The sequence below is a fragment of the Puma concolor genome, chromosome B1, assembly GCF_028749965.1.
Source record: "Puma concolor isolate L17-30 chromosome B1, mPumCon1.1.hap2, whole genome shotgun sequence".
Taxonomy (NCBI): domain Eukaryota; kingdom Metazoa; phylum Chordata; class Mammalia; order Carnivora; family Felidae; genus Puma; species Puma concolor.
In genome coordinates this window covers 73,845,294-73,867,465 of record NC_141670.1, presented here as the reverse complement: position 1 = coordinate 73,867,465, position 22,172 = coordinate 73,845,294, and the positions used below count along the sequence as shown (strand labels likewise).

Below are 22,172 nucleotides of genomic sequence, written 5' to 3'. Positions count from 1 at the left end.
TTCCCTCATGATTAATGATGCTGAGAATCTTTTCATGTACCTGTTGGCCATCCATATGTCTTTCAGATTGTCTGCCCATTTTGTAATCAGATTGAGTTTTATGAGTTTTCTTTGTATATTTTGAATATTAGCTCCTTATCAGATATATGATTTGCAAATATTTTCCCCCATTCAGTAGACTGCCTTTTCATTTTGTTGCTCATTTCCTTTGTTATGTCTTCTTCTTATAAGAACACTAATCCCATTGGGTAAGGGTACCCTCATGACCTCATAACTTAGTTACCTCCCAAAGGCCCCACCTCCAAGTACCATCACACTGGAGAGTTAGAGCTTCAACACAGGAGTTGGGGGGCGGGGGAGGTGCAGAAACAAACATTCAGTCCAAAACACAGAGCGAAGGGCTAAGGTGAAAAGGAGCCTAGTGATTTTGTGAAATATGAAGGAATTGAGGAAAGTTACTTGGAACAAGGAAAGAAAGGCAGGCAGAATGGATTAAGGAAGGATTTTGAACTTAATCTTACAACAAATGCAACATCACTGAAGACTTTAAAGTATGAATAATATAATCAGATCTGTGTTACAGATGATTTTGAAAGAAACTAATCATCAAAGGAAATGTCAGGTTCTATCTGATACATGATAAGAAGGCAATGTACTTAGTAAAAGTTAATTGTGACATGCTTGGGCTCAGAACCTTGACTTACAAAAAGAGAAACATAGCAAAATGAATTTCTACTTAGACAAAAGTTTCTCAAACAAAACAAAGAAAAAAAAAGAGACAAGGAAATAGAGTCTTAAATACAGAGGACAAACTAGTGTTTGCCAGGGCGGGGATGGGGCGGGGAGCGGTATGCGTATATGGGCAAAACAGATTTAAAAAATTATCTGGAATGGTATTTAAAACTTGGTCTTAATGAGCCTCGCTGGTTGGTTGCATTTGGACAGGGCTTGCAAAGAATCGATTTTCCTCAAATGGGTCACTGTGAGTTATTTTTCCTTGGTTTCTCAGCCAAACCCAATGGTGGAAATATTATCAGATAACTCATAAAGTTGACTTCTATTACTACATTTTCATAATTTGTTCAATTATTATTATAGAATGATAAATACATGAAATTATTTGTTGAGTCTAGGTAAAACTAAAGTACACTTAAATGATTTCAAACTGTTAACATTCATTACAATTAACACTAATTAATGTATGAAACACTGAATCAGTAAACCTTGTAGTTGAACACACTAGCTGCTACTCAGTCATAATTTAATATAAACAGAACACAATTCTATAGGCTTTATTTTCAAAAGGCTTTTACCAGTAAGCCTTACTCATCTGAATCTCGTGGTAATTAATAGAAATTTGAGTTTAAGGAAAGAATAGAAGTTATGCTTCTGGTATGACCAAGTATGCTCCAAAACACCTAATCTTTTGCATGTAACAACCATAAACTCTAAATAAGATAGAAAAAACATAGCTGGGGCGCCTGGGTGGCGCAGTCGGTTAAGCGTCCGACTTCAGCCAGGTCACGATCTCACGGTCCGTGAGTTCGAGCCCCGCGTCAGGCTCTGGGCTGATGGCTCGGAGCCTGGAGCCTGTTTCCGATTCTGTGTCTCCCTCTCTCTCTGCCCCTCCCCCGTTCATTCTCTGTCTGTCCCATAAATAAATAAAAACGTTGAAAAAAAAAATTTAAAAAAAAAAAAAAAAAGAAAAAACATAGCTGAAGATTCCAGGAACTGAATACAAGTAGTCAGATATTCACAAGGGGTCAAAAAAATTGGAAGACTGGACTGACATAAAATGCGTTTCCTTTTTTTTTTTTTTTTTTTTTTCCAACGTTTATTTATTTTTGGGACAGAGAGAGACAGAGCATGAACGGGGGAGGGGCAGAGAGAGAGGGAGACACAGAATCGGAAACAGGCTCCAGGCTCTGAGCCATCAGCCCAGAGCCTGATGCGGGGCTCGAACCCACGGACCGCGAGATTGTGACCTGAGCTGAAGTCGGACGCTTAACCGACTGCGCCACCCAGGCGCCCCGCATTTCCCATTTTTAAGTGTAATTTATTATTATTATTATTATTATTATTATTATTACTATTACTATTATTTTAGCTAATTGCCTCAGGACAGGTATCAGTAAAGGCATCATTCGGGGTGACTAGTGCACCAACAGAAACACACTCTTTCTGAATTGAAGAACCTTAACTCAGAACTCAGGCAACCATAGCCATTAGAAAGTGTAAAGAAAAATCCCAGATAAGAGAAAGCTCTCTAGGCAAGCCCCAAATTCTGTATATAAACTCTGCCAAATCTCTCACTCACCCTGAACTACATATGGGTGGGGCAGATTGTAAATAACCCAGGTGAGAAAAAATAGAACTGAACTGAGATTTGTATTGGCACCAGGAGTTTACAGTTTTGGTCTGACCAAGTTAACTGCCTGTTAAAACAAAAATATCAATATTATTCAGAAGAATATAACAGAATCCAGAATCTCCACAATAATATACACAATGTCTAGAATATAATGCCAAATTATTTAGCATATGAATAACTAGGAAAATGTGATTTATTCCCAATAGAAAAGAAAAAAAAAGCCAACCCAGGATGATCCAGATGTTGGAACTCACAGACAATGGCTGTAAGGCAGCTATTATAGTGGAAGATTATTCATTACTCTGGTAATGAATGAAAAGATAGTGAATATCAGCAAAGAAACAGAAACAATAAAATAGACCAAAAAGGAAATTCTAAAAATGAGTAAAAAAACATCTAAAATAAAAAAAATTGTTGGATGTGCTTAACAACAGATTGGATATGAAGACAGTGAACTTGAAAATAAAGCCACAGAAACCATCTGATCTGGAGAACAGAAGGAAAGTCATTGAAAAGGAAAATGAAGAGTACCTCAAGGCGTCAGATCAAAAGGTTTAACATATGTGTATTTGGAGTCTCAAGAACAAAGAATAGAAAGAATGAGGCAGAAAAAAAATTTAATAGAGGAAAAGCAGCCTCTAGAAAGATTCATCTTTATACATGGAATAAGCCTAATTTTTTCATTTTAAGAAAATAGAATAGTTATCTTCACCAATTACAGATGAAAGTAATAATTGCACTTCACATGTTAAAATGTATTTAGAGAAATAATAGCAAAGTATTCTTACGATATTATGAATTTGGATAAGAGCATAATCGTGCTCCTCTGTGCATACAGCAAAACTGAATATTATCACGTTCCAAAAAAAACCTGCCTTTCCTTTAAAATGTACTAAGATTCAAGACTCAAGATAATTTATACTTAAAAAAAGTGATGGGGTGCCTGGGTGGCTCAGCCGGTTAAGCATCTGACATCGGCTCAGGCCATGATCTCACAGTTCGTGAGTTCGAGCCCAGCGTCAGGCTCTGTGCTGACAGCTTAGAGCCTGGAGCCTGCTTTGGATTCTCTCTCTCTCTCTCTCTCTCTCTCTGCTCCTCCGCCACTCTCTTTCTCTCTCTCTCCTTCAAAACTACATAAAAACACTAAAAAATTATTTTAAAAAGACTCAAGATAAACCTATCAAATTCATCTTATGGTATGAGGAGTACACTGTAATATACATAGAATCTATATTTTTAATGCAAATGAGCAAATTACCTAAAGCACTGTGAAACATTAATTTATAAATATCACTTCCTGTCACCTCTCTTCAGTCAGTGGTCGCTGATAGAGGCAATGAAAACGGAATAGACCTAAGCATACCAATTAGATTCTACACAAGAAAAATATCATCTAAAAATTGTTGTAAGATGAGTCCAGGAAACAAAGTATCTGCCAGCACTGAAATATTGTGTTCTTGTTTATGCGTAATGTAACAGAACAGCCTTTGTATTTTTTTAACAGTTCAGTACTTAAAACACTCTATACTTCAAAGGAAAGTAAACAGTGCATATGCTTAGATTGCTTTTCACCTCGTGACTTGGTTCTTTTATAACAGACTTTCTTAAGAACAAGACAAGACAATCTCTATGTAAACAATAATGTCCTCTGTGTTTCCAAATGCAGACATCAAGCAGAGTATACAACACGGGAAGTTTCTTACTAGACAACTGTTAAAAATCAAATAGTGTTGAAGTCCATTTATGGTAAGGCTAGAAATAATATTTAATCTCTTGAAAATATAACCATAACAATGGCTATTTCTACACAGCTAATTTAAATGAAGAACAAAAGAACACTCCGAATAATTGGAACAAAAGAGCTTTTAAAGGTAGAGAACAATCTCTTGAACAGAATTTTTGGATCAACTGTCAGTAACCAAAGTGATCAGAAATTGCCTCAAGTTCTGTTTCGTTCTTTTCTCTTTGCTATCTTTGTGAACACAAAGCTATGCTACAGGTCTTCCTTGTTTTTTGCCATAATATATTTCTCAAAAGCATCAAGTGGATGGTCTTTTCTTGTCTGAGGATTTAGTATGAACCAATAAGGCAATAATACCATCAAAAAATGCAACAATTAAAAATTACTACCATGGGGCCACCTGTGTGGCTCAGTCAGTTAAGTGTCCAACTCTTGATTTCAGCTCAGGTCATGATCTCAAGGTTCATGGGATCAGGCCTCCCACTGGGCTTTGTGCTGGCAGCATGGAGCCTGCTTGGGATTGTCTCTCCTTTTCTCACTGCCCCTCTCCCGTATGTGTGTGCATGCTCAGTCTCTCTCTCTCTCTCTCTCTCTCTCTCTCTCTCTCTCTCTCCCTCTCTCTCTCTCTCTCTCTCTCAAAATAAATAAACATTAAAAAAATTACTACCGTGATTTCAAATGGAAAACATAAATTTCAATTTCTAAAAGTAAGCATAAAAAATAATTTACTTGATCTTAATATATCAAATAAACACACATCACATTAAAATACAACTGAAAAGTTTTACATTAATATTCCAATTATAATAATATTTTAACAATAAGTCTCCTATTTTGATGTGCAAAAGAACTTTTAAGGAATGATTTCTCAAAGAAGGTATCCAAATAAGTTTTAACTGATGTCTTTTTTTTTTCTGTTAGTAAATTTCCTACAAGAAATAAAATAACTCAAAATCACTCAGTGACCATATTGTACTCTCAGTCAACTCTTCAAGTAGTGTGTATCACTAAACTTTTATTAAAGGGTACTACAAATGATGGTGTTCTTGTTACTGTAATTGAAAGAAAACACAAAGCACCCCTTCTTCCCTTTGCCCTACTTCTGCTCCTGAATAAGAAGGAGAAGTTCCTAGGACAATCAATTGGAAAATGGAGACCAAAGTCAGCCATATCCCAGGAAGTCAACACTTCTCTCCTTCACTCGGACAGCTTACATCTCAGGAGACAGGGGCAGCAAAACAAAACCTGGTGGTGCCTTTTTCTTAAAGTATGCGCTTGACCTTGGAAAGCCAGAGAAGTGGCCAGAGTCAAGGCCATGAGACTGGCAAGTATGAGCAGAGGTGAACCATGGAAGAGTGTCAGGAACAGGCTACTCAGGCTACTCTTTACTTTAAACCAAGAAGGTCAAGGTCTCCTCACTGCTCCCATGGCTCCTGTGGTTCTCAGTGGTAAGAACCTGACTAAATTTGGGACTGAAACGCTACATAATAGTTGAGTCAGGGCACTTTCCTAGAATGTCATTTGAGGCTCAGGATCATATTTCTAGTCATTTAACAGGACTAGTCACTGACGTTTTTAAAACAAAAGGCTGATATTTGTTTCTTCTAGTCTCACTTACCTTCTCAGTCTGATCAAACACAAATGAAGCTGCGCTAATAAACTTCCCTGGGAATTTACCACATGCCAGGCGCTGCTCTATGCTCTGGACATCCATCACGTCATTTAGTCCCCACAACTGCTTTTTAGGTAGATCCTCTCCTATCATTCCTCCTTAGTGAATGAGAAAACTTAGGCTTCCAAAGGCTTGGCAACCTGCTCCAAGTCAATCTACTAAGGGACAGAGTTAAAATTTAAACCTAGTTCTGCCTGGCTCCGAAGGACCTACTTTTATCCACGAGATCATTCTTCCTCTCTTCAACTCAAGGACTCCTGGAAATAACGAGGGCTAAAGGGGCTCCACATACTTCATCAGTGGGCAATCTAAGGCTCTGCATTTTTACGGGGAAAAATGGCAAAATTTGAAATGAGGTTAACATTGTGGAATTTTTAAAAGGAAATTTAAAACAGAATTGTTGAGAAGGAAAGACACAATGTCCTACAGCATACACAGAGCAGGGTTAGTACGCCCAAAATCCATGGAGTGAAAAGGTAAAAGTAGTGAGATTATTTAGACAGTAATCAAGACTAAGGCATTTTTGTTTGTTCAATAGAATATCTTTTCTTTTTTTTTTTTATTTTTTTTTAACGTTTATTTATTTTTGAGACAGAGAGAGACAGAGCATGAACGGGGGAGGGTCAGAGAGAGGGAGACACAGAATCTGAAAACAGGCTCCAGGCTCTGAGCTGTCAGCACAGAGCCCGACGCGGGGCTCGAACTCACGGACCATGAGATCATGACCTGAGCCGAGGTCGGCCACTTAACCAACTGAGCCACCCAGGTACCCCTAGAATATCTTTTCTTAACTGATTCAATCCTTTCTTCTCCTTTGAAAGATACTGGTTAATGGCTTCAATCAACTACAGGATATAATATTCCATAAACAGGCAATAATAAATCTTACCTGTCATTTCTTACACTCTAGCAACTACATTTTCTTCACAACTTCATTACACTAGTCAATGCTGAAGCAGACCACTTTAGCTCTACGGGTACTGAATCTATCATCAAGGGATACTGGACACTAAACAAGACAGTAGTGGAAACTTCCAGAATCTTTCTTCAAGTGGGAAAGGGCTCTTAACATATGGCCAGGTCCAAAAAGACATGGGCCAACAGGTCCCAGATGCCATTATTACAGGGTACTGAGGAAGGAAGTTGAGCAAACAGGAGCAAGATGCCCATAGATTTGGTTTGTAAATACTGCAAACAATAGGAGAGGCACCATCTATGTTAAAGAGATGGAAAGAATAAAGAGGCAGGGTTAAAGATAGAGGAGAAAGGGTACCAATGACAAGCAATGTTAGGAAAGATGGAAAAGGTTAGGGGCACCTGGGTGGCTCAGTCGGTTAAGCGTCTGACTTCAGCTCAGGTCATTATCTCACCGTTCGTGGGTTCAACCCCCGCATTGGGCTCTGTGCTGACAGCTCAGAGCCTGGAGCCTGCTTTGGATTCTGTATCTCCTTCTCTCTCTGTCCCTCCCCTGATCATTCTCTCTCTCTCTCTCTCTCTCTCTCTCTCTCTCTCTCTCTCTCAAAAATAAATAACTTTAAAAAAAAATAGTAAGATGGAGAAGTGAACTGTGGAGAAGCCATGGTTGGGCTTGATTTGGCCACTGGAGAACCCCTAGTCCTTGGGGACTGGATGGCACAGAGACAAGAAAGTCTGATAGCGGGAGGCAAAACACAAGTGAGTTTTCACCTTCTGGATTCTACGGAGTAGAAGGCATGATTACCTGTGAAGAGAAAAGGATCAAGATGTGATCCTGAAAGAGAGTGAAGTTGTGGGGGAGATGCCAGGCGAAGAAAAGATTGCCCAGCAGTACTGAGGGCCCAGCTGACTGCAGCCACTTACAACGGAACTGACCATCACTCAGAATTACTCCAGCAGTGCTCCCTGGTGCAAATATGAGGTGGGGGAGCATACAGCTAGACCGATCCACCATCAGAATTACGTGCACAGGTCTAGAAGAGCAAGGGTTAGTAGGGTGCACTCAGGAATCCTGGCTGGATAGAGGAACTAAAGCAAGGAGGGGGCTGATATCTAAAGAAAGAAATGGAAGAGAAGGGGCCTAGAAAAAATATATAGGTTCAAAAAGTAAATTAAATCAAAGACAGAGAGTGGACATGCTAGGAGGTTCTGATCAGAGACTGGGATACACAGCTGAGATTTCAAAGGTGGAGCAGTTCTAGATGATTCTAGGTTAATAGAGTATGACTGCAGGATAGGGTTCCTGGAGTAGAAGTAACAAAAGATATCAATACTGGGCGCAATGGGAAAATGGAAGACCGGTTTGGCAGAATGGCGAAAGCTATAATAGAGACAAAAATGGCTAAAATGCATATGGAGGACTGACGAGGAGGTCTGTAAGAAAGAAGGACAAGGGAGAAGAGAATAGCAGAGCCAGGTAACATGTGCCTTACTTAATGCCTGGGAGCATGGAGAGGGATGCTGAGTAATTCAAGGCATTGCGGAGGAGCTCAGAGAACAGGGTAAGCTGCCATCCGTCTCTCTGGGCTCTGGTCCACTGGGCTGAGGAGATCAAGAAAACAAAACAGCCTCACAGAGACCTGCCCTCCCACCACATATGAATGGCAAGACCCTTGTCCCAGCCAGCATCTTCAGCCATGGACTCTTCTCTCAGTATCCTCGCTTCTATTTCCACAGCTTTGGTTATCACCTCTACATAAATGACTTCCAAGTTTCTATCTCCAACCTCTGGCGGCTCTTCTGCACTTAGTTCTGAATAGCTAAATAGCCATCGAGACATCTTTTCCTGGACTACTCGCCATGAATCCGTACTCAAATTACCAAACACCTGACCGAGTGAGCATCTTCCCCCCAAAACTCTCACCTCCAGCTTTTCCTATTCCTCTGACTAACCAGACTGAAAATACAGCACCAACTTTTACTTCCTCCATCACCTCTCCCTTCACTTCTTATTCAAGTGGTACCTAGTCTTCCTTTAAGGCCATACCTTCCATTATACCTCCACTCCCGTGGTTCAGGCCCTCAGGGCTGAACAGGGATTATGACAAGAGTCTGGGGACTCTCTTACCTCGTCTCCTGCTTCCTTCTTCCTCCTTGCTTCTTATTAATCCAAGACAAAGCTTCCTAAGACCTTGCTTTACACATGTCAACCTCTCGCTCTTGTTTGCTTCCGTAACAAAGGCCAAACTCTAGACAAACACTGTAAGTCCTTTATGGACTATCTCTTCTCATGTCTTCACTATAGGAACCACACACACCCCGGTTATTCTAATTCATACTACCGTCACATGGACTATGCAATCCTAAATAGAGTTTTAATTAAAATTGATATCTGCTATGATGTTCACCTGATCTACCTGTGCCATAAAGCACAAAATCCTTTTAAATGCAAATTTTAATTCAGTAATATGTCAAGAAGTAACCTGGCATTTGTGAAAATGATCTAGCTTAATTTCCCTAATGGGCTATGAAAATATAAATTACTTCTATAGTTGCTCACTTTTAATTTATAATTTAGAAGGCAAGGGGCTCATTAGTATGTCTGGTGTTGAGGTGGTAATAAAATTAATTTGTTGCCAGATTTCAATCCTCAGAGAAAGGAAATCTTACTGATCACAACTTTAAGAAATCCATCCTGGGGCATCTGGGTAGCTCAGTCGGTTGAGCGCCCGACTCACCTCAGGTCATGATCTCACCGTTCATGAGTTCGAGCCCCACGTCAGGCTCTGTGCTCACAGCTCAGAGCCTGGAGCCTGCTTCGGATTCTGTGCCTCCCTCTCTCTCTCTGCCCTTTCCCCGCTCGTACTCTGTCTCTCTCTCTTTCAAAAATAATAAATAGGGACGCCTGGGTGGCTCAGTCAGTTAAGCGTCCGACTTCAGCCCGGGTCACGATCTCGTGGTCCGTGAGTTCGAGCCCCGCGTCGGGCTCTGGGCTGATGGCTCAGAGCCTGGAGCCTGCTTCCGATTCTGTCTCCCTCTCTCTCTGCCCCTCCCCCGTTCATGCTCTGTCTCTGTCTCAAAAATAAATAAACGTTAAAAAAAAATTAAAAAATAATAATAATAATAAATAAATAAATAAACATTAAAAAAACTAAAAAGAAATCCATCTTGAATGATTCTCTTTTGGAAGTGATCATGCCTAGGAATGCATTACACTTTTTTATGCAAAACAAAAATGCATAGTTACAATAGAATGCATCCAAGACAAGTCTGTAAATAAAAACATCACAAAAGAAGGCAGAGGACTCCCCAGAAGGTCCACATCTAGTGACACCTCCATCCTGATCCACTGCACAAAGAACCTTTCACCTGCAAAGGCCCTTAACTCTTCCTGCACCAACCACTTTCGACCACATAGTATATATTATCATAGTACATATAAAGCCGAATGCTGTCCCCAAAGCAAGTGAACATCATCCAATCCACTGAAGGCCTGAAAAGAACAAAAAGGAAGAGAAAGGATGAGCCTGACTGTCTTAGCTGGGATACCAGTCTTTTTCTGCCCTCTGACTGGCACTCACACCATCCGTTCTCCTGGTTCACAGGCCTTCAGACCTGGATTCAATTACACCACAGGTTTCCCTGTGTCCTCAGTTTGCAGACAGCAGATTACGGAACTGTGGGAAATCTCTGTCTCTATAATTGTGTGAGTCTATTTCTCATAATGTATATAAGCACATTTATATATGGCTAACGCACATTTCGTGGATGAGGAACTGGCCAGAGAAGTCAGTAGAGATAGTGGTGTAGTCAAAGTCGGAACCAAGGTATTCTAAGTCCAGTGCTATCTTGCTCCATGCTTTCCCAATAAAAGGCTCCAAAGAGTAATAACTGATAAACAGAACAAAAGACACTCCATAGACAAGGATCATTCCCTGCACACCTGAGAGGGGTCATGGAGTCTCATGGAGTCTCAGTGTGGGGTTAGCACCCCTGAGGTGAACCCATGAACAATCATGATCCACTGTGCTGAGGCCTTCACCACCAGACGTCTATCACATTGCCTAGTCTCTGTAAGACCTTCACAGTGCTTTCTGGGGGTGTGGGTTGGAAAGACTGTTATTGAGAGGTCATCTGAACCTTCCTAAAGACAAGTAGGAATCTATAGACCCATAAGGAGATGTTACAAGCATCCAAATTAAGTAAAACAGATTCCTGCTTTCATTGCTAGAAACATACACATCAGCTAAAATCTAATAAACAATTTAAATCTATTTTTGCTCCTTCCATCTTTAGTGCAAGAGAATCTTTATTTGAAATGTCACTTTTTAAAGTTTATTTATTTATTTTGAGAGAGAAAGTGTGCGTGAGTGGGGAAGGGGTGGGCAGAGAGAGAGGGAGAAAGAGAATCCCAAGCGGTCTCCTCACACTGCCAGTGCAGAGACCGACAAGGGGCTTGAACTCACGAACCATGAGATCATGACCTGAGCCAAGATCAAGAGTCAGATGCTTATCTGACTCAGCCACCCAGGCACCCACCTCTGAAATGTCATTTTTAATTACTGATTGCTATATCAGGCAAAACAGTTTTCCTCACCATCTCTAGAAGTCTTACTAACATATAGTAAAATATAATATGTATTGAGTACTTACTATGAATCAAGCATTGTTCTAAGCAAACATGTATTAATTCATTATTCACACAATAACTCTTCCAAGTTGACACTGATGCTGTTATTCATATTTTCCAGAGGAGGAAACTGAGGCACAGTGCCCAAGATCACACTGCTAGTAAGTAGTGGGACTGAGATTCAAATCCAGGGACTCTGGCCCCATAGTCTGTCTGTTTTTCATCACTGCATGCAACCTAATTTTAATCTTCAAAGCTATGAACTCTCCACCACGTAATTATTTTAGTTATACAACCAAAAACTACACAAATTACTGGCAAGTTATACATTAACTTTAACTAGAGATACATCCACAGATTCTAGGCAATACCATTCATATAACATATCCAAACATGTTATCTGATCACCTTTTCCAAGCAAGAAAAAGGGAAAGGAAGTAAAGCCAGCTGATGGGTCTTGGGTAGCACTTGTGTGGGGAAAGAAGAGGAGAAGAATGAAAATGAAGCCCAGAAGAGAATTTTACAGTTGATCTCAAGTGCTTAAAACAGGTCATCAGAGCAAAGCCAGAGGCATATACAGCACATGCTGGGAACTAAGGTACAAGGCCAGCAGGAGTCAGATAATCAGGGAAGATGACAGTTGGCAGGTGATCTAGACACGTCCTAGAGACAACTGAGATTGCTGTGGAAAATCTCACATGCTTTCAATGCATGTGTGCAGACAGGATAGGTCCATTTTTGAGGGCAAGAAGAGAAAAAATGCAAAATAAATAAATGAAACAAAGAAAAGAGCCAGAAGAGGACAATCATATATGGGTGATACAATTATATGACCATCAAAGCTTGTCTACACTATGTAAGTATGTAAGCACGCATGCAAGGTCAACAATAAGGGTATAGTAGTAGTAAAGTGAGGGATAAGCAACGTAATGCAGGCCACAAAATTCCAGAGGACCAACGATAAACTTCACAGAGGAAAAAAACTTTAAAATACAAATAATACACACTCAGATAAAATGTGAACAATTAAAAAGTAAAAGCTCTAACCAGTAGTAACTCTTACTTAGCTTTTGTTTTCACGATGTAGCTCTTCAATACAATTCAAAAAAGTTACTGATCTCCTAATACATTAGATAGAGGACACCGAGTATTACAGGGGATTCAAATACCATTAAACTGCAGCCCCACAAGGTACTTATACTGTTTTACTAATACAAGTAAACAACCGTAGCACTACAAAGAACATTAAGAAAAGAGTGGGACATACCAGATAACATTTAGTGGGAGAAAGTGGCATTTAAGATATGCCTAGAGGGGTGCCTGAGTGGCTCAGTTGGTTGAGCTTCAGACTTTGGCTCAGGTCATGATCCCCCCCTGTTCAGGTTCGTGGGCTCGAGCCCCACGTTAGGTTCTGTGCTGACAGCTCAGAGCCTGGAGCCCCACTTGTGCTCTGTCTCTCTGTCTCTGTCTCTGTCTCTCTCTCTCTCTCAAAATTAAATAATAAATAAAACATTATAAAAAAAAGTTTTTTAAAGGAAATAACCCTAAAAGATATAATGAATCCAAAACAAGATACAGTTTAGCCCTTTCCGGTTCATGGAGCTTTGTAGGAAGCATGCCCTCCCATCCTTCAGTGTCTTCCCAGAGGCAGACACCATCTTTAATGTCCACTGCCCGGGCACCCTCCTAGACAGGATCCTCAAAGTCAGACCCCGAGTTCAAGCAAACAAGCACACCAGATGCTCCCCCTCCCACGGCCCCAGGCTGGGATCTCAAGCCTTGCTTTTTACCCAACTGATGGGTTTGAGATGTGATCTTGCTTTTTACCCTGGTGCTTTACTTTTCAACAATACAAGACACAACCACTCCAACAAACAGCAAATCCACACACACAGACACACAAACACGTCTGTGGAAAGGACACACTAACAAAAACGGGAAAGTTTCAAAAAGGAGCTAATGAACACAAGTTAAGAAAGAAAGAAGCTAGAGGCATGCGGGTGGCTTTAAGCATCCGACTTCAGGTCATGCTCTCGGGGTCTGTGGGTTCAAGCCCCCACGTTGGGCTCTGTGCTGACGGCTCAGAGCCTGAAGCCTGCTTCGGATTCTGCGCCCCCTCTCTCTGCTCCTCCCCTGCCTGCGTTCTGTCTCTCTCTCTCAAAAATAAATAAACGTTTTTCAAAAAATTAAAAGAAAGAAAGAAAGAAAGAAAGAAAGAAAGAAAGAAAGAAAGAAGGAAGGAAGGAAGGAAGGAAGGAAGGAAGGAAGGAAGGAAGGAAGGAAGGAAGGAAGGAAGAAGCTAGTACTGGAAGGGAAATGACTTTGATCTGGGAAATGTTAGATCTGAGGTGCCAAAACTATATATCCAGGTGGAGATGTATACAAAGTAGGAAAATGTTAAATGTGAGTTTATAAGAGAAGTTTCCATCCTATAGACAGAGAAAAAAAAAAAAAAAGAAGAAGATCTGGGAATATATAGAAGAAAGTGTAGGAAGCGGGTAGATGTGAGAGGAAGTCAGACCCCTGGAAGTACCTCCATCACAGAGTCGGGTGTCACAAGAGGAAAAAGGAGGAACTGGCAAGAGGGAGACACAAAAAGAAGGTAGTAAGATGAAAGAAGAGGCGGCATTCATGAAAGAGGAAGCGGGCCACAGTCAGAAATGCTTTATGATTAAGAAAAGCTGACTGGATTTAAATTTAAAAACACAGCCGCCTTTCATTTATCCACGGGATACAGGTGTGCTGTTTCGAAGGGACACATGCACCCCCATGATTATAGCAGCTCTATCAACAATAGCCAAAGTATGGAAAGAGCCCAAATGTCCATCGATGGACGAATAGATAAAGAAGATGTGGTACATATATACAATGGAGTATTACTCGGCAATCCAAAAGAATGAAATCTTGCCATTTGCAACTACGTGGATGGAACTGGAGGGTATTATGCTAAGTGAAATTAGTCAGAGAAAGACAAAAATCATACGACTTCACTCATATGAGGACTGTAAGAGACAAAACAGATGAACATAAGGGAAGGGAAACAAAAATAATATAAAAACAAGGAGGGGGACAAAACAGAAGAGACTCACAAATATGGAGAACAAACTGAGGGTTACAGGAGGGGTTGTGGGATGGGGGGATGGGCTAAATGGGTAAGGGGCACTAAGGAATCCACTCCTGAAATCATTGTTGCACTCTATGCTAACTAATTTGGATGTAAATTTTAAAAAATAAAAAATAAAATAAAAATAAATTAAAAAAAAAAAACACAGCTGCCTTTTGAGAGATAGGATTTAGTACAATGATGAGGGCAAGTCAGAACAGGGGGCTACGGAATGCTCAGCATGAAGAAGGGGCATCCGTCCTTCCTTCCAGAGGACTGGCAGTGGAGGGAAGGAGACAGCGCCCCACTGAGCGCTCCGTTAGCACAGGGACCCTGCGCGGTTGGGTCACTGGTACATCCTCAGCACTAAGACCAGTTCCTGGCATGTAAGAGGTGCTCAATAAATATTTGTTTGTGGAATGCTGTGCTTATTCAATGAATGCTGCTGTTTGATTAAACAAATGAATTAGTGAATGAACACAGTAATGATACTTGAGGAAGCCTGAGCCAACAGTCTTCACTTCTCTGAGTCAGGTATAAATGCCGGACATAAAGGCTGGGAGCACAGCTCACCTCACTGTGCTTGGCATGGAGTGGAAAGTGGGGGGTCTTGCCTGGCGTTTGCAGTTAGTCTTTTTGACAGTAATCTGAGGGAAAAGAGAATCTTTTGGGCCAAACACTGAGTCTGGGGAGGAAACCCTTGACTGTCTGCAGAGTAGAAATCTCTCTCTGCCTTAACCATAAAGAGATACTGAAAGGAGCTCTTGAGAGGCGGGTTGTTAAGAAGGACACGTAGAGGACAGTGGAGAGTAAGGAATGAGGAATCCAGGCAAGTGCCTGCGAGGTTGTGAAAACCCTTTGGGAACAGAGGTCACCTATCTCAGGCTGCTACAGGTTCTTGTACTCTGTGTTAAATCCTTTTGTCATGTCCACGCTTAAAGTCTTTGTAAAGTTCCGATCTGGGTATGAGACTATAAAAGGATTCAGGCTACATGGGGGACAGGAGGATGGTCAGCACTGTGGTCGCAGCAGGAACAGTAATAAGAGTGGAAGAACCCCAAGGATCCGTGATATGGGGTGACCTCCAAAGACACCCTGAAGGTTCAAGGATTTGTTTCATTAGATGACACGGTATTATTCCCTTACAGGGAATATAGGAAAGAACTTTTTTTTTTTTTTCCTGTTGCTTCCATTTTGTTTTTGTTTGATTCTGACAAAGGAGAATTGAGCAGCTATTCAGTCTAAAGGGAGAAAACTGATGGAGAGCAACAGAAAGAAGGCGGGGTTGTAAGAATTGGTATAATGGAATTAAAGCCCTGTAGGAAAGAGGCCATGAGACCCAAAGTGTGGCTGGGAAGGTTCCTTTTTATAAAGTGATATAAAGAAAGATTGAAGGGCACGGGGAGGCTCAGTTGGTTAAGTGTCCAACTCTTGTTTTCAGCTCAGGTCATGATTTCATGGTTCGTGAGTTCCAACCCAGCATCAGGCTCCATGCTGCCGATGTGTCTGGATTCTCTCTCTCCCTCTCTCTCTGCCCTCTCCCCGCTCGCATACGACTCACATGCGTGCTCCCTCTCTCTCACTCTCAAAATAAACAAATAAACTTAAAAAACAACAAAAGATCTAGAGTAAAGATATAAAACAGATGGAAGACACCTTGGGGGGCCCACCTCGAAGGCAGGGGACAGAGACAGCAGGGGCTTACAGAACACAGGACGCTCTCACAGCTGCTGGGGAAAGGCCACCAGAGAACCCAGGGAGTAAGACGGTTTCTGCAATGTTGAGGGGCTACATCACTGGAATTTCCAGAAATTCTAATTAGCACAATTTAATGCTATTTACAGCAATATTTGGCAAACAGGAAAGGTTTTTTTTGCAATTGGAGATGCAGTCCTACACTTGAGCCAAGTTCAGCTCACCTAATAGATCTGAATCATAATAATGGGATAAACACACCTCACGGCAGAATCATCTCACAATTTTAGAAAAGACAGGTTTTAATCAAAGGAATCGCAATTAATCCACCCTGCTTATTTTCCTTCAAATGCAGCCAAGTTGTACTGTTTCATACCAAGATCCTCAAGGTCTTCCAGATGGAAGAAATCTTAGAAATCATCAAGTCCAACCTCTCACTTATTATGACTTCATTTTTAGAAATCCATGGCAGAAAGGATCAGTGCATGCTGGCATCCATGTACTCCTTTACATTCGTCAGCCTCCTTTGGGGTACACCTGAGGCCACATAGCTGAGTTCTGGCCAATGGAACACTGGTGGACGGGATCTAAGTCACTCACTCCCAGGCCCGGCCCTACCTTGGATGGAGGAAGACCAGCCAACTTGCATTGTATCAAAATTTGCTTGACAAGTAGATAAACTTTCACTGTGGTACTCACTGACATTTGTGGATTTGTCTGTTTCAACAGCAAGCATTAATTGATTCTCAAGCCTTCTTTGAATAACCTAGCAACTCAGAGAACTGCCAATCATGCTAGGGAAAGAAATGGAGATTATTATCGCCCACAGATCCAAAGGATTAAAAAAATAGAAGCAGTCATGAAATTCATTTTTATAATATAGTAGCATCCTGGTTATCTAAAGGTTATTATTTGAGACACAACCTACAAAAGTTAAGGCCCTACTCCCCTGAGAACCAGGAAATAAACAATAGAGATCTTAAAATAACCCAGCCTGAGAACTAAATAAAGCTTTAGAGGTTCACTCACCAGTTAGCCTTCTAGGCTGTATGTATTTATTCAAGTTATCTTGGAGTAAATAAATCAATCTTAGAAATCTGGTTTATCTCAAATCAGATAAGAAATTGGAAATTGGTCTGTTTCTGCTTTCTTTGTTTTGTTTTTTGAGATTCCACATATAAATGAAATCATATGGTATCTTGTTCTGTCTGACTTATTTCACTTAGCATAATACCTTCTAGGTTCTCCCATGTAGTCACAAAGGTCAAGATCTCATTCTTTTTATGGCTGAATAATATTCCACTGTGTGTGTGTGTGTGTGTGTGTGTGTGTGTGTGTGTGTGTGTGTACGCGCATGTGTGTAACACATCCTCTTTATCCATTCATCTATTGATGGATACTTAGGTTGCTTCCATATCTTGGCTATTATAAATAATGCTGCAATAAACATAGGGGTACATACATCTTTTCTATTTAGGGTTTTCATTTTCTTTACCCGGTACTGGATCATATGTTAATTCTATTTTTACTTTTTTGAGGAACCTCTATACAGTGTTCACATTGGGTGCACCTATTTAAATTCCCACCCAGAGGGGAGGTGGATGGGGAGATGGGCAAAATGGGTGAAAGGGAATGGGAATACAGGCTTCTAACTACTGAGTGTAGACGTCCTGGGGATAAAATGTACCACATAGGGAATATCGTCAATGGTTTTGTAATAGTGTTGTAGAGCGTCAGATGGTGGCTACACTTGTGAACATAGCATAATGTATACAGTTTGTCAAATCACTTGTTGTTCACCTGAAACTAGTGTAACGTGTGTCAACTATACTTCAATAAGAAAGAAGTGAAGAGGGAAGGGAAGGGAAGGGAAGGGAAGGGAAGGGAAGGGAAGGGAAGGGAAGGGAAGGGAAGGGAAGGGAAGGGAAGGGAAGGGAAGGGAAGGGAAGGGAAAAGGAAATTTGAAGCAATAAAGATGGCGCTAGAAGGGGCCAAATCACAACATTCTGAAGGTAAAGGAGAGATCAGAATCTCCAAAAAGCAAGGTATAGAGTCCCTATTTTATAACTGAGCCCCACTACTTCTCAGAGTCCTGAAGGAACTCAACTCACAACTGATTTAAAAAAAAATGACTTACTGTCCTCAACTAGCCTTTGTAAGCCTCTAAACGAAGGTAGGAAAACATGTAAGAAAACTCTGGAAATGGTTACTCAATCAGTTTCAATGTCTAAAGGTAGGCACTGTATTTGAAAAGAAAAAAATTTTTGAGGATCCTTTTATTTCCCTAAGATGCCACACAGTGATGCTCGAAAATATGAGACACTGCCATTTGCATACTGTTCGGGAGTGAGTGGTTCCTCCCAAATCCATGTGGGAGCACATATCCTGCACAAAGGAAACTGGGATTCTTTAAGCAAAATCAGGATCCAAATATATGAAGTAGAAAGGACCTTAGAGATCATACAGTGCAAGCCCCTGACAGCAAAGTTAGGTGCCCCGAAGGTGCCATTCATCTCACTGTAGAGGAAGAACTGGAGTTCATACCCCCTTGCTTTGGAGCCAGGATACAACCACCTACGTCACAATGTTCCTTCCCTGGATAGACTTAATCTTGACCTCCCTTCCCAGGCCTTCCTGGAATCCAGAGGTTGATCCAGAAGCATGACGCACTCACCTGCAAAAAGCAGTGTCCAACTGGGGCATGCTCCGCAAGGGTGACGTTGTACACCTGCCTCCTGAAGATGGGCTCGTTGTCATTCACATCGTCCACGGTGATGCTCACCAGGCAGGTGGCAGAGAGTGGGGGTTCTCCGAGGTCCTGGGCTACCACTCTCAACTCTACTGCCTCCTGGACCTCTCGGTCCAGACTCCGGATGGTGCTGATCACGCCGCTTTCAGGATCAATAGTGAAGGACGGTCCGCACTCCGCTGCAGGCCACACACCTTCCGGGTTGCAGTGAACGGGAAGGTGGACCAGTGCGTAGCGCAGCCGGGCGTGGTCGGTGCCAGCCTCGTCCGCATCAGAGGCGCTGACCCACACCACCGCGGTGCCGGGGGCCGCGGCCTCTGACACCGAGGCCAGGTAATGCTCCCGGCTGAAGAGAGGCGGCTGGTCGTTGAGGTCGGCGACCCGGAGCAGCAGCGTTTCCTCGGTGCTCAGCGGCGGGGAGCCCGCATCCGTGGCCACCAGTCGCAAATCATACAGGTCGCGGCTCTCACGGTCCAGGGGCCCCTCGACGCAAAGGAAAAATACCCCCGGGGAGCCACCAGAGCGCAGCGCGAAGGCTCCATCTCCGCCCTCCAAGGACAACGAGATGCTTCCGCTTCCGAGGCCCACGCCGGGTTCCCCGATGGCCTCCTCTTCCTGCTCGGGATCCCCGTCCGCGTCGGACACGGAGACTCGAGCCACGTAGTCGCCGAGGGCCGCGCCCTCGGAAACGCGCGCCGCCCCACCTTCGGTAAGGAAGAGCAGGTGAATGGCGGGCGGGTTGTCATTCACGTCCAGCACCGCGATGGACACGCGCACAGTGGCGACCTCGGGCTCGGCCCCTCCGTCGCGGGCCTCTACCACCAGCTGGTGCCAGGCCTGTGCCTCGCGGTCCAGCGGCCTCTGCACCCGCACCACGCCGCTCAGCTCCTCCACGGCGAAGTAGGCCGCATCGCCCAGTGGCCCGAGCGCCTGCCGGGCGCGGATGCTGTAGTACACGTGGCCATTGGGCCCCAGGTCACGGTCGGTGGCGCGAACGCGACAGACCTCGGCTCCCGGCCGAGCGTCCTCCCGCACGGCGGCGCGGTACTCGCTCTGCTCGAAGACCGGGGGGTTGTCGTTCTCATCCAGCACGCGCAGCTCCACACGCAGGTGGCCCGTGCGCCGCGGGCGGCCGCCGTCCCATGCCTCGATCTGCAACTCGTGCGCAGCCACCGCCTCCCGGTCCAAACGCCGCAGCAGCACCAGGTCCAGGGGCTCCAGGGGCGACGACGACGGTGGCGACGGCGGTGACCCGGGAGTTCCGTAGCGCAACTGGAAGAACGGTCCCGCGGGGTCCTCGGGAAGGGCGGACGGTTGCATCAAGGTGTAGCCCTGAGTGCTGAACAGGCCGGCGTCCGGGTCGTGGGCACCTGGCAGGCGGAAGGCGGTACCTGGAGGGCTGAGCTCGGAAACGTCGAGTTGCAGGGAGTCGCGGGGAAAGCTGGGGGAGTGATCGTTCACGTCGTTGACCAGGATCTCCACCTGCACCACGGCTCCCAGCAGCGTGGCGGCCACAAAGCTGTAGTGGTCCCGCCGCTCGCGGTCCAGGCACCGCGCCGTGCGGATGATGCCGGTGTCCGGATGCACGTGGAAGTCGTCCAACAGTGGTGAGTCATCGGAATCCTCGGATAGAAAGAAGCCGCCCGCCTCCTGCTGCTGTGCAGCGGGCAGCCCGGCGCGGATGTCTCCTACTAGAGTGTCCGGAGGAAGTCCTTCGTCCACAGAAAGGCTGAGGTTGAACACCTGGGCAGATGAGCCCGAAGCCGCCCAGAGCCACGCGTGCAAGAAGAGCCCGAGCAGGAAGCGCTGAGCCCCCGTGGCGCCGCCGCCGCCGCCCGGCAGCCCGCGGGGCGACCCTCTCCTCCCTGGCATCAGAAGGCGCCTCGTGGCCGGAGCCCCCCGCTGCCGGTGCCCTTTGCCCATCCTCCTCCCAGAAGGGCTCATTTCTCCGCCAGCTCCTGGGGAAGGCTCCCGGGTAACTGCCAGCTTGTGGAGGGCTGGCAGAAAAATCCAGGAGCCTCTTCAGTGTCTGGGCGAAAGAAAAAAAAAAAAAAAAAAAAGACTTTGTTTGGCAAACCAACAGACCCAGGAGTTCCCGAGGTTCAGGCTGCAACTGGTGAAAACGTCCTCCGCCTGCCGCTCACGCAGACAGGGAAGCGCTAGCTGCCTCTGCCGCTGCAGCCACCTCCTCAGCCCCTGGATTGCTTTCAATGAGTCTCATCTCTTTTTCTCTCTCCTTTTATTCCTTTTACATCTGTTCCTTGTTCTGCTTGGCTTGTTGTTTCCCCCTGGTAAAGTCAGGTGCATTATTTCCCTTGCCAAAAAGGATGAAATTATTCAAAGCGCACACACAGAAGGAGAGGATGGGGGTCGGCCCGGGGAAGGGGGTGGAGTAAGGGCGGGGAGGCCGAGGGCGGGCGCGCAGCCCGAGCTAAGGAGGAAAGGAGGGAGGGGGAGGCGGCCCTGGCTGCGGCCGTGTCGGCGGCTCCGGGGGTGGCCTCTCCCCGCGGCGTCTGGGGGGCGCCCAGGACCGCCCGGCTCCAGCTCCCACCCAGCCCCCGCCGCCCCCCCTCCCTTCTCCTCCCCGCCTGTGACGCGGCGCACACGAGGGCAAACTCCAACCTGCGAGTCGCGGCTCTGCAGCAGGGCGCGTTCTCGCCGGGGCCAGGGACCAAAGAGAGAGGAGCGAAGGAGGAAGGACGTGGAAATTCGGACCGGGAGGCGGGCGGGGGTCGCGCAGGCCGGCCGGCTACCCCGGCTCTGCGTGCGAAGTGGCGATGGGTGGGGGGCGGCGAGAGGAGCAGCCCCTCCACGCCCTCCTCCCTCCATCCCCTGGACGGTTCCTTCGGCAGGCCTGACGCTTGGCTCAGGCTGAGCAGAGGGTGGGGGTTAGAATCACTTTGGGGAGCCAAACTTGTGTTCTCCATTTGGCGAGAGAGGCTCGTCCCCAGCGGAAGGACAGATGGAGTCAAAGGCCGACGCGCAGCTGGGGCCAGGATGACTGTAAAGGGGGGGGAAGGCGGAACTTGGAAAAACCTTCGCGAAACCCCGAGAAATCTGTGGCACACATGGCGCAAAGCACGCTTTAGTATGCCGCGCTACTGCTCAGCGACGCGCGAGCGTCTTGTCACTCCCCTCTGCCACCAAGAATGACAATAGATTCGGCTTGTGAACACTTTTTTATGCATTCAGCGCCATCACAACACGTCCAGGATGTTTTAGGATGCTGATTTATGGGCAGAAAGATGGGGTAGCTCAGGCCAGACCACCTTCCAGCACTTCACCATCGCCTCTGA

At 44.7% G+C, this 22,172-nt stretch overlaps 1 protein-coding gene across 1 annotated transcript in view; it reads right to left on the bottom strand.

Moving 5' to 3' along the window:
* The window catches only part of DCHS2 (dachsous cadherin-related 2), a 246,661-nt gene extending 225,258 nt beyond the window's left edge, over positions 1–21,403 (bottom strand). The window contains exon 1 of the mRNA XM_025921776.2: positions 18,802–21,403. Within this exon, the coding sequence (XP_025777561.2) occupies positions 18,802–20,820 (2,019 nt within the window). The 5' untranslated portion in view covers positions 20,821–21,403. The remainder of the gene's footprint in view (positions 1–18,801) is intronic.
* Positions 21,404–22,172: the final 769 nt, after the last annotated feature.